Source organism: Manduca sexta, unplaced genomic scaffold (assembly GCF_014839805.1).
Source record: "Manduca sexta isolate Smith_Timp_Sample1 unplaced genomic scaffold, JHU_Msex_v1.0 HiC_scaffold_3555, whole genome shotgun sequence".
Lineage (NCBI taxonomy): Eukaryota > Metazoa > Arthropoda > Insecta > Lepidoptera > Sphingidae > Manduca > Manduca sexta.
In genome coordinates, this window is record NW_023594636.1 from 1 (window position 1) to 13074 (window position 13074).

At 38.8% G+C, this 13074-nt stretch overlaps 1 protein-coding gene across 1 annotated transcript; it reads right to left on the minus strand.

Moving 5' to 3' along the window:
• Nucleotides 1-106: 106 nt before the first annotated feature.
• On the minus strand, nt 107-2934 carry LOC119193044 (talin-1-like; the record flags this gene model as incomplete). The annotated part of the gene is made up of 7 exons (XM_037446742.1): nt 2854-2934; nt 2277-2434; nt 1791-1946; nt 1370-1473; nt 934-1075; nt 277-468; nt 107-185 (listed from the first exon to the last, which is right to left on the minus strand). Coding segments are annotated over exons 2-7 (812 nt in total), but the record flags the coding sequence as incomplete, so codon positions are not given.
• Nucleotides 2935-13074: the final 10140 nt, after the last annotated feature.

Here is a 13074-nt window from a genome sequence, read left to right on the forward strand (position 1 = left end):
TACTAATCGAGATATGTAATTTATTAAATTTGATCGTAAAAAACGATTTAATACTACCATAATTAGTTAATTGGATCTCATGCAACATAATGTAAATACAACTCACTCTAAGAATCCCGGCGTGTGTTTATCCTCTCTGTGGTCACCGAATTGTATCTGACACTGAATGCCCGCGAACTCGCACGCTGCACACAACAATATATATAATTTAATTGAACTTCTTATCTGTCACAAGTCATGAGCTGAAGTATACAGTGTATATGTGTATATGTGTACCCTTGTCCTGCGTGACGGGGTGCGTGCCGTCGAGGATGGCGTCCCTGGCCTGCACGTAGAGCAGGTTGAGCTGCACGGGGTCGCGCGAGTCGACGTTGCGGTCGCTGAAGAACAGCTTGCGGCGCAGCAGCAGCGTCTCCGCCGCGTCCACGCCCTGCTCGCGCAGCGTCTTCGACGGCTCCACCCAGTTCACTGCGCAACACATACAGTACACACCACCCACATCTACACACATACTATTACTAACAGTCATAAGGCTAAATCATAATGACAATACTCATACCGATATTAAAAGTGCCTGGGTGAGGGAGCTAAACAGTACGCTAGGATAAAGATAATCATTTTTCATTAATATATTTTGAATATCTCTTATTATATAATTTTCATATTTATCTTGGAATTTTATTATACGGACACTAGAAGATATATTATCACTACATTCCCCCACCCTAACTTAAAGCCGTGCCACAAAAACGAGCTCATCAGCCATAGTGCAGCCCTTAGAAGAGCTCTAGCGTATAAAGCCTAACAGAAAATTTCAGTATTTAACAACCTCGCTATGAACCTTGATATAAATTAGCAACCTCACACACCTTTGGCGGAATCCACTTCCACACAGTTACAGTTAGTAGTTAGTTGAGTTAATAACTGGCTTACCTTCATCATCAGTGCGCAACTTCTTCCGAAGCTGTTCCATCTTGGTGTCGCGCTCCTTCTCCTGGTGTTTCCGCTTCAGCGTCAGGGTTCCGTAGTTGGGCTTCTCGCAAGGGTCCGGCTCGTCTTTCTGTTCTTCGCGGACCTGGTCAAGGAAGATATTATTGATATACCAACTCATGTATTCACCACTCAAGAGTTAAATAGAGATGTCCCGAGTATTATTCAATATAAAGCGACCGTATCGTCACATCACTTATAAATATTTACTATGTTTGAGCGTATTTAACCTTTAAAAATCTAGCGTCAATTTTGATTGATATAATTTTTTGATGTAACTTATTTGACCCATTTTTGTCAGTATAGTATATTGTATTTGATGTTATCATACAGGTCCAAATATTTATAATGTAACATTATGTAGTATTCAACGGCTTACCAGTCCATACTCGTCGTAGTTGGTGATGCCGATCTTGGTGCAGATCACCACCATGAGGTTGGCCACGATCTGACTGTCGTCCACCAGCAGCGTTTTTACCGTTCCTGCACAATACAATCTTCTGGTTAGTATTTTATCAATCTTCTATATAGTCTTACAAACGATCAAATTGGGCAACAAAATATCGCAAACTGACTCTAATAAATATACAACAGTTAGTCCAAACATTTTATGACCAGTTTTTTCGTCTTACGAAGTTATAAGGGCTAACCCATATCAGAGACAAATTTCAAGACTCTAGTAATGAGCAGAAAAATCAAATTTTATTTTACCCGAGGATAAAAGCCGAGAACTCATTCAATCGTACTGCAAACACTACACCAATTACGAGGCAATCAAGAAAGTAAATTATGGTGCGTACCGTCTAACATGCGCACGCGCAGATTCCTAGTCTTCTTGTTGTACTCGAGAACGTCTCCGTTGCGCAGCATGTAGTAATCAAGGCTGCGCGTCGCTTCCAGCCATATACCCTTCTTATTGTCCTCGTCGGATGCCAGGAATAGCCCATATTCTTTTGCTGTAGACGAACAGAAAGGAATATGTACAAATGCACTCGCGTTCTTTGCACGCGAAGTGGTAAGTAGAAGAACTGGTGAAACAATTTAGGGAGCTTTATCCCACTCATAACATCAAGCAAGTCTATTACCATTTCGGATACAAATTTCAATTCCCAATAACTAAAATGTGGTCTAGTTTTATTTCGACAATTAAAATTTATTATCAATGACAAAAAAAAATTGATGTTTTTTAGTTGCATATCAAAACTACACTTCAAATATACCATACCCTACTCGCTAATTAATGCAATAACAAAACGTCAGCACTTTTGAACACAACAGATACTCACGTTCCCCAGAGCTGGCCTCGAGGATCTTCTCCCTGATTATGCGGCACGCGTCGTACACCTTCGTCGACGGCTCGAACTGGATCGTCTTCACCACCTTGCCGCCGTCGATCGAGATCTTCAACGATAATGACGACGCCATCTTTACCAGCGAGGGAGTTCTGTGGACAAGGTATTAACATACATAAGTAGTGCATAAGAACGTGTTGATTGTTGATAGGTAATCATCGTCAGTCGACACTTGATCTTGGACCTTACACCAATATGAGTGGGATCGATTTGCTGTGTGCGTATAAAAAAAAAGAAAAAAAATTTTGGCCGAATAAGGTTAAAGGATGGATAAGTAGACTTCCTCTTCGATGTGAACTTGTGCAAAATTCTGTGCATGGATGTTACAAAGTCAGTTTGGCTTGGTTTTTGCTACTGACCATCTACGTGATATTCTCTTGTGAAGATACAGGCCCTATTTTTAATTGTGTTAGAAAAACTTGCATTAAATATTGCTAAGAATCGAAGAAGCGATCCATCATTCCACAAACAATATCCGAAACCAATGAAAAGTAACAAACATTAAACTCACTTGTGTATAGTAGCTGTCCTGTAAGGTGTGTCCTGTGTGTCGCGTTCGAGGTCAAGGTCTAAGGAGGTGGCGTTGGCCTCCTCCGGCGCGGTCGCTCCTGGTTGAACGATGCTGGCGCGGCCGGGGTTGTGGTGTACCCTGGAATTAGTCCTATTTTTATTATCGAACATCCTGAATTTTTAACTGACTTAAAAAAAGAAGATTATCAATTCAACGTGTATTTTTTTATTAATGACGAGATCCATTCAGCTGTTTTTGCGTTTAGTTCTAACAAACATCTAAACATTTGCATAAATTCGCATTTATTATATTAATATGTTTACACTACCAAGTAGCTACACAACTGAAAACAACTATAAAGAAATGTTTTATATAAATATCGGAAAACTTAATCTATTCTTCAATCTTCGACTTCGAAAACTAAAAAGCCTGCATCCGATGAAACCATCAGGTGACCCATTTCTTCGTACGTGAGAACATCCACGTTTACCTATGACCTATATGTTATTGACTCACAATGCGCGGGGCGGTCAGCCGCCTCCAGTTGTCCTGCAGCGCCGCCTGCACTCGCTCGCGGACGCTGCGTCACGATGTCTCCTGTGCTTGCGATGGGGTGATACCAGCTGCCACCTGGAGACAACGACAACTTCTTCAGATGGGAGACAATGAAGAAAGGAGAAACACAAATGTTCAATAATTGTCATCTATATGCGAATTGATTTCGGGAATGAATCGAATTGTTGAGACGAAGGAAGTAAGAAGAGTTTGTTTATTTGTTGGCGTTAATCTAAGGAGCTACTAAAAATAAAAAAAAAATACTCCTGAGGAAAATATTTATATCGAAAAAACTTTTTAACGCGGGCGGAGCAGGCAAAAGCAAGTCTCAAAACAAAAGCATTGGCCGCGTTACAAAAATAAATATACCTGAAACTATAATCAGTTCCAATTACAATTAAGCGGTACAATTTACCTAGTATGAGCCGACCTTGACATCGACACATTAAATAAGTTATTACATGAATGAACGATTCGCAGAATTATTATACATACAAACAAAACGATTTTTCCTCGTAACAAAGCACGTGACGCACCTACAGTCTACACCTTTTCATTCATTATTAATTGCATTCAACGAACAGGAATATTAATATTATAAAATAACCGATAAATAGGAGGAAATATTTATATTCAGGTTTTTATCTGTCCCTGTGCCACACGTACAAATCCATTCAACGATTAAAGGCCGATTCAATTCATTTCTACCAGTAACTAGGCGTTGGTGGTACTTGTAAACCAATCAAAATAACTCATCTGTAATCAAGTCAATACTCTATGCCAATTGGATCATTTTGAATATGAACTTTACGCGAGGTGTTAAAATTGTTTATAGCCATCGACCATTACACATGAAACAAACAAATACCACGCCTTTGTCTCCAAAGGGGTAGGCAGAGCTGCAACAAGGACGCTTACTTTCGTTCCGTTCCATGATGTATGTGATCGGGGGCGAGCCTATCTTCATATCGGGCACAAAATCCTTACTCCTGGTTAATACTGAGCAGAAACACCCAATACCACTGCCCGACCCGATATTCGAACCCAGGACATCAGAGCCGCATTATACCGCACACAATACAACTAAACCACCGTGACAGTCATTACTAATTAACTAACATCCAAAATGTACATAAACTTTCTTATTATTAGTTCTTGGGGAAAATTCAATTCTACTTTTGTTCTGATGGTTTGAGTTTTGAGTTAGGGGGAAGTTATAAATTACAGCCAGCCCCATGAGCCCGTAGCCATCCGTCTTCAGTGAACTTGCCCTGCGTACGACGCGCCTTTCAACTTTTTAATGCGTCGCGTCTAATTTTAGCTACCGACGTCTGTTTTGTGTTTCGAGTAATAGTAACTATTATTTGTATTATTACATCATATAATACGTGAATAGTAAAATAAACAAAAACATTTTTTTTTGTTAAGACAAATAAATAGTTTTGCTTATTTACAAGTTTTAATACATATATTAGATAATTTATTTAATATGGAAAGAATATTACAAGGCAGCGTCATTATTATTCATTATATAATTAGCAATAAATTGTGGAATAATAACATATCTATAAATTAGTCAAGGATACAAAATTCGCTGACCACAGGAGCAGGAAAACCATTAAGTGATACCAGCATTTGTACTCTTTTAAAATAATTATCAATAAAAGTTAGATATGTTTAATTTTAAAACTCGTAAGTATCAAACACATCAAGACACTGAGCTCTTTCAGCATAGACGGGACAGTTAACAGGTAAAAATAAAATAAGAAAATATAATTGTAAAATGTAGGTAGATATTGTAACTTTGACTTTTCAGATGACCAACAAGTCAATTCTTCAAAAATTCTTCAAAAATCCTTAAAATAGTTTTATCTCAAAAGTACAAACAATACACAAAAGGCGCACCCATTTCATGACCCATCTTTCGCCCGATACAGTCTTCCAAAAACCGTGTCACGAACGCTCCGCTCCCGAGGGACCTCTTTCCCGAACACAAGGCGTCGGCGCCAACACCTGCGACGCTATTTCTATCCTATTTATAAACACGGATGCTGTATCTCAGGGAGATAAAAGATCGATTAATTACAAGTCTTTGTACTTTTACGGGCCACTTGTGTATGAGAGTAAATGGTCAAACAAGTCACGTGTTAATAATTATACTATTAGAGGAATCGATGCGTTGCGACATGTTAACGATTTTATTTTTAATATATTATATCTGTAGCAGATTCTTAACTGAAGATAAAAATTATTTAACTCTTAAGAGTCTAGAAACTTCTACATCTAACGCTTTACGTCCACTTTCAGATATATGTTTTGGTTTTCTTATATCAATAGTGCACATTATTGTAATACAGAAATCTGTTATTTCGACTTAAACTCTACATACAAGAGACTAGCTTAACACTGCAGCGCCACAGAACTAAATTATTGAAACACTTATTACAGTACTGTTCCAAACTATTATAATATTATTATGAATCATCAGCAATGGTTAAGCCGCATCAAACTTAAACACAGCAATAACTAGCACCTAAATCCCATAACACACCATAATGTTAAAATTCCATCCATTTCAAATAATTCACACCCTCACGCGCAACCATTTAAGACTCACTTTCACATCAAAAACGTGCCCCAAAAATTCATTAAAAAGCCCGCAAGCAATAACCGAACTCGCACCCATTTAGTTTTGCATAATAACGTAGTGAGCGGCTTCGCGAGTGTTGACTGCGCGCTGTGGAATTTCGACCATCCCATATTACTTTTGATGGGACGAGTTATGGCCCAAAGTACGTCATTTCGACACTATATTAATATACGTAGACATACAATATATTACAAAGCACACACTACAAGTAAGGTGTTAAAGCGCCCTTTGTTTTACTCGCTTATTTCCGTTCCATGTCACAGGTCGAGTGTCGCGATCTTCATCATAAATAGGAAATAATAAAGGGTGTTTTGACAAATATACTACACAGGAAACCTTGCTTGCCTAAAGGCTGACCTTTATACATTATGACTACCCAACCGAGCTTCCATACTCTTCTGCTCGGCGAAAGAAAAGGACAATGTGTTATTACCTATCTACGCGGGATATCTAACATAGTTACATTTGTGGAATCAAAACCCGCACTATTACCTGACCCTGAAATCGAAAACAGAACCACTACCACAATCTAACTGTACAGTCATTGAAGGCGATGGTATGAGATATTTATATCCCGAAAGTGCCTCATCGGCAATAAAGAAGTCTCGATGGCTCTTTATTTTACGAGCCGCTTGTAATTTAAGGGGTGAATTTTAAATACGTTTCAAACGGACGTTATGATGAGTGGGTTGTGAAGAAATGCTGTTAATATTGCTGTGTTTTATTGTTTTTAGGGGGAGGTTTTGGGGTCTTTCGTTCGGTGGTATGACAAAATAATGGTGTTGTGGAATGAGACTGAACTTGATTGTGTAATCCGCGAATACTTTTTGGTTCTGGATGTTACAGTAAAGCCTTCCTCATCTTAGATACTGGACTTTAATCTTTGTGTTGGATCAGGTCATAATAAAAATCATTATTGCTATATTTTATAAAGGAAAGAAGGTAGAATCTGACAAAACTCGCGTAACTTTTAGTTGCTAGTACATTTCGTTAATATATCTGCGACAAACTCAAAACACAATATAAGACTACAATACCCCGCAGACTGAATGCACTATAAACACTACACCACTGAGAATACAGACGGAAGCTAAAACAATAAATAATTGTAAATCATTCCACATTAACATATTCCTCCGAGAGTGCGCTAACGACATATGACATTTTAATCGCTTGGAGGGTGATCGAAATTATGCGGTGCGCAGACGCAGGGCCGGCGGGGGGTGTGGCGGGGAGACGGGCGCGTCGCGACGCATCTCACGGTTCGATGAACCGACAGACGACGCGCCGACGGACCTGATAACCGCTATCGCACGCGGACATTTCGAGATTTTATTTTTAACAACACTTGTATGCGTTACTGCTGTTGCCGGTCGGTATGTAGTGTAATCATTACGGATTGTGTTGGGATCATTATTTAGTTTGCGTTGTGAACACGTATGAAAACGTAATTGGAACGGGTTTATAGAAATTACAATATTTTTATCAAATTAGATGTAGGTATTATTATAATTTAAGAAGAAGGGAAGAAGCGAAACAGGAATATAGCGATCATTTTTTAACTACAAGTTAATTTTCAATGTTTTTTTATATACAATATACATAAGATATTTTTAGAAAAACAGCAGTTGCCCACAAAACCACGTAATCTAAATACGAAAATGTATTTGTTGCTTTGTTATTCTTACGTTGCAACACCAACAGATCGACATGTTTTTACAGATACTTTACGACAGGATAATAAAGCCTTAATTTTACATCAGGAAATCAAGCACATGTGAACTTTTAATCCGACTTCCACATGAGCAAAGCCGCGACCAACAACCAGTTCATCAAATGACGCATTGCGTATTGTTTGTAAACGGCGCAAACCTGTGGGAACCGCGTCAAGTGCAAATCTCACATTATCTTATCAATGTTAATATTGTTTTGGAGAATCTCCGCTCAGCACTATCAACGATCTAAATATCGTTATCAGTCACACAAAACTACGAGAGTTCACGGAATGAATGGCGAGGTGAAGTTTGTAGTACACTTGCGACGTTTAATGAAATAGAACGATTTATAGTACAGCTGTAAAATAACTAACATAATATAACATAATGTACTAATATATAAATTTGCATGCTGTGGTCTCCTATAATTGAAGAGGCACGTCACATTGTTAATTGTACCAAGATTACGACATTGTATTAATTATACGCCGTGTATCCTTTGTTGGAGGTCCTTAACTAAATAAATAAATAATTCTGATGACCATCGAAGGAATTAAATGTGAGATAAAGTTTTCTTTAACATTTGTGACATTCAATGAAAATATAACTTTTAAAATTAATCTAACCAAAATAACTAGGCCATACTAATTCTGCCGACCGTCAAATGTCACTGCATAAAATTATAATTTTTGAACTACACTTTCAAGTACTATTGAAACAATACAATCAGCAATCATTATGCCGCACTACCAACAGGACAATCAGATTGAACATCAAACACTAGACTTTAAAGACTTTACTATCAAATTGTTCGTCGCAACAGGTCGTGCCAGCAATACTTTAAGATATTTTAAGCAATGTAGCTTCATTACTGTGGCAGTGGGCGGCGTGCGAGGCGCCGTCGCGACGCGTCGTCCGCGCTGCTAGGCAACGGGACGCGCCTGACGCCTGACCCCATCCCGGACGAAGTACATCCACGCATTTTGCGATGTACAAATATTAATACTGAGAAGCGACGTATGTGCTTTGATGCTTAGCACCGATATTGACAAAATAGAGATAAATCCAATTAGGGTGTTTTGTTTACCCTCAAGCTAAGAACATAATGTGGATAGGTAACGCAATTAATGATGTATATGTGAGCCACACGTGTTCTAGACAGACTCTTGGTTATGCTGTACTATTCGGTCTACTGACTACATACCTAATTCGATTTCTTGGGTATTTATGCACTACGCGCTCGCCCTGGCCTTCGTGCAGTCCTACGACCGTTTATTTTATTTCCAGTCAAGTTTCAAGCTATCAGTGGTAATAAAAAATGTATATAATTATAAATAAATTACGTCGGTATTACACAATTAACAGTCATTTTCAAGGATCCCGATCTTAATCTCCAATCCGATTCCAAATGAACCAATGAAAAGAACTCATTTGTAAGCGTGTCAAAAAAAATGTTCAAATTGGTCCATTTTAACATAGATTAAAAAAAGCGATTAGAGTCTTTATTGAAAATGGCAGTATAAATACATAGTGTGCGAAAAATACTGAGTTACAGTAGAACTGCTACCCAACACAAACTAACTTAACCAAATCAATCACAACCAATCAAATCACTGTATCACATCGCTAATCTGTTACACGAAGAAAAACAGCATCCCTCCGATTTACACAAAGGGTTCGAAGACAAAAGCCAAGTTGCGGTCGAGTAAAAATCTATTATAGTGTTTGGTTACCGGTGTCGGGTGACGTCATTTGTCATGGCCGGAGACGTTTGTTTAGTGGGGGGGGGGGGGGGAACAAGATATCTGGCTAATATCCGCGACGGTCGCGGAAGTCGCTTGATTGATCGGACAATGGTTAATGCTGTCGGATGTGGGGTACATTAGCTTATGGGCGGTGTGATGGGAACATGGTTCGATTCTCGAGTGGTACCGTTCAGCATACAATATTCGATTTATAGAGAACAGATCTTGGAGTGGATAAGAAACATGAATTAATACTTCTGGATTGATATAATTTTCTTTTTTACTTATAATTGGTCTTAAACCAAGCTAACTCGTATGTGAACTCATTTATAGCCAAATAAAATACGTGGGGAATTCAAGGATGTCTGATTGTGGGTGTAGTGCGCATGTCCTCGGAGGCTGGACGGTCGATAGACTCCGGCGCCGGCGGGTCTGGCGCCGGGAGGACGAGGGATAAGGCGTAAGGCGGTTTACCTAACATTCAAATTTAAAGTCTCGAACAAAACTTTGCGCACACTCAGCCACAAAATGATCCGTGTTTGAACTTTAGATGGAGTAAAATAATATAGTCTTCTATGAGAAATTGATCAATACTAAATATTCCATGCGGTCCTAAGAATGCCACACGCCATCCCGTGGGCGGTCGGCACTTGATGACCATCATTACGAGCCATGTGCCCCGCCCACCGGCAATTGGACTTCAATACTCTATACACGCTTCCTGTTCTTATTGTTGGGCATTTTCACCAACCTTGGCCTAAATTAGGAGACTCTTGAGTACCTAACAGATATGTTATTCGGAGATCGAAAAATAATAATTTAGCCTGTAAAGCTGTTTAGGGACAATACTAAAAAAACTGTAAATTAAATATATCATGGAGATAAATCAAATTTTTTAATTTAAACACTATGTTTTGTTTGAATTTTCTTCCGACCTTTAGAACACTTACAACCTTCATGGTCACGGGAAGGATTGATGTGAAATTAGGTAAAATTAAAATACAAACCGCGATAAATTCCGAAAACTAGCTTTATTTCGAGGTCTAACATTCGCGTAAACATAAAAAACCATTATGTAAATATGGCTAAGTTCTTCCTTCAGCATCGGTGAAAGGACAACAAGAGATCCGTTATCTTGTACCAAAATCTACAAGTAATCCTGTATAACTCATTTAATAGAACAGCAGATCGGAATTCGATGCCCAAAATAATTGACCTATCCTCAACACATACCCAAATTCACGCATCGCAGAATCTGTCGTTTTCTGACAATCTGCCATCCGCACATCCGGACTTCACGGGAGAGGTTGAGAGGTCGAAGGGGGGGGGGGTGATAATGTTTTCTATTAACGAATTAGGGTCGCCGGGGCCGAGTGGGAGTCGACTTGTTGCCCGCAGGACGTATCTCCGATAAGTATCTTATTAACGAATATTTCGTCACGATTCGAACGTTTTAATTGTTATTGCCTTTTGTCGATTGATAATGTGAGTATGAACCTTGGGCCTTACGAATAATGCATCATATGCAGACCGCAGTTGTATCGACGTGATCCAAAACGAGGCGCTATTGTATTCCTTAAATTTGAATTATAAACAGTAAACCAATTTTGAAACTCAAAATGCTAATTCACCTTATTCTACCACGGCCTAAACACCACCTCTGACCAAAATCAAAACCAATACAGCAACAACAACCCCACACCACCTGAAAACCATAAATTTCCCTTAAATTAAACCCAATCAAGCCCCCTTCGTATCACAATACGAGCTAATCCGCTAACAAGCCAGTCGAAGCTCATTAGTGTATCCGAGCAATCATCGCCGCGTGTCGCCGCGCCCGCGGTGGACTAACAAAGTGTGTTTTTAGCGAAATCCTTAATGCGGATGTCAGCAGGAGAGATGTTGACTAATGTAGTAACAAGTCGATATCCCATTGAGATGAGACGGGATGTCTTTGAATTTCAACGGTGACGAATGTTCGCGTCGCAGACCGAACCAGCAGTGAAGACAAACATATTAACACAGGAGTACAAGGAAGAGAACTGCGGCGATAGTGTAGCTGGGTCTGGAACGGACTTCCGAGGCGAATGTCCGCAGTTTCAAATCCTAAGGGCACCCACCTCTGATATTTCTAAAATTATGTGTGTATTCTTTGTGAAATGTCGCTTGCTTTAACGATGAAGGAAACCATCTTGAGAAAACCTGCATACTTGAAAAATTCTCTATAGGAATTTTAAGGGTGTGTAAAGTCTACCAATCTGTACACCGCCAGCGCGGTGGACTATGGCCTAATCTCTCTCAGTAGTACAGAAGGCACGTGCCTAGCAGTGGAACAATATATAATATATGACTATTATTTGTTATATATGCATGAAAGGATATACATTAGTACCTTTAAATATAAAAATTGTCTACACGTCAAATATTGAACTTCGAGATGACTATGCTATAAGAAGCAAAAAAATTCTACCCTTTTTTTACCACTAAAATCGCAAAATACAAATGCATCGTTTGAATTAAAACTAAATCTTAAAGCTACCGTATAAACAGGAAGCGCGTATGTATTGCTGAATGGGCCTGCGTTGATGTCTAAACTAGGCAGAACGGAAGTGACGGGTAAGTACCGCGTTGTGCCAATGATAAACATTTTTTACAATCGCAGGTCCTCGCCACGCACATACAAGCCGTATTGTGTCGTGGGTTTAACACTTGCTAACAATTAAATTAAAATTATTTTGGGACATAATATTTGTGTGGCTCCAAGAATCGAATCCTAGGTATCTCACGTAAGGTTATGTAGTACGAGCACCAACGATTTGAAAATGATATATTCCATATTAATGAAACTTCTACTGTAGAATACTATGGAATAAAATTAATTACAAATTCTCGATCTCTGACGTCTACTTATCAAACTTAATAATTAAGACGACTAAATACAAAGACCACACCTACAACTGACCTTCCAAATAAATGGTAATCAAACACGTTCTATCTACGTAACTTGGCTACATAACTAGTTAATTTACACATCTTCCACAGACCGTAAAGATAATTTAAATTAACCATACAAGTACAGTTGACATGTCCTCATGATGCTCTCACCCACGTCCGCTACAAAATATTCACGCACGCACCATATTCGGATTCAAACCCCCGCTCCTAGCGTAGTGCTCGGACGCTGAGCGACTCATCGACTGAGCTAACCTACGCAATGCACCAATTTGGAATTCGCTTGATTATATTTTGTTATGATAATTCAATGTTGTTAATATTGGTTAATATTGGTAATACAAAAAGTATAGCCATTTAAAAAATATTATATGTCCCAATGCGGGCTACAGATGTATTATTCATCATAGGGCTAAAACTTCTATACACCACGTTTATTAAATACAGAATTTTAAGTTTATTAAATTCCGTAAAAAAATTTAATACTCGCCCAACCATATTTCCATGCGATATTTATCTTTAACGTTAAAGCGAGCAATTAACAATGAATAAACACCCAAAAGATACCCAGGGGCTTGGATTCGAACTCACGACTTCCGTCTTG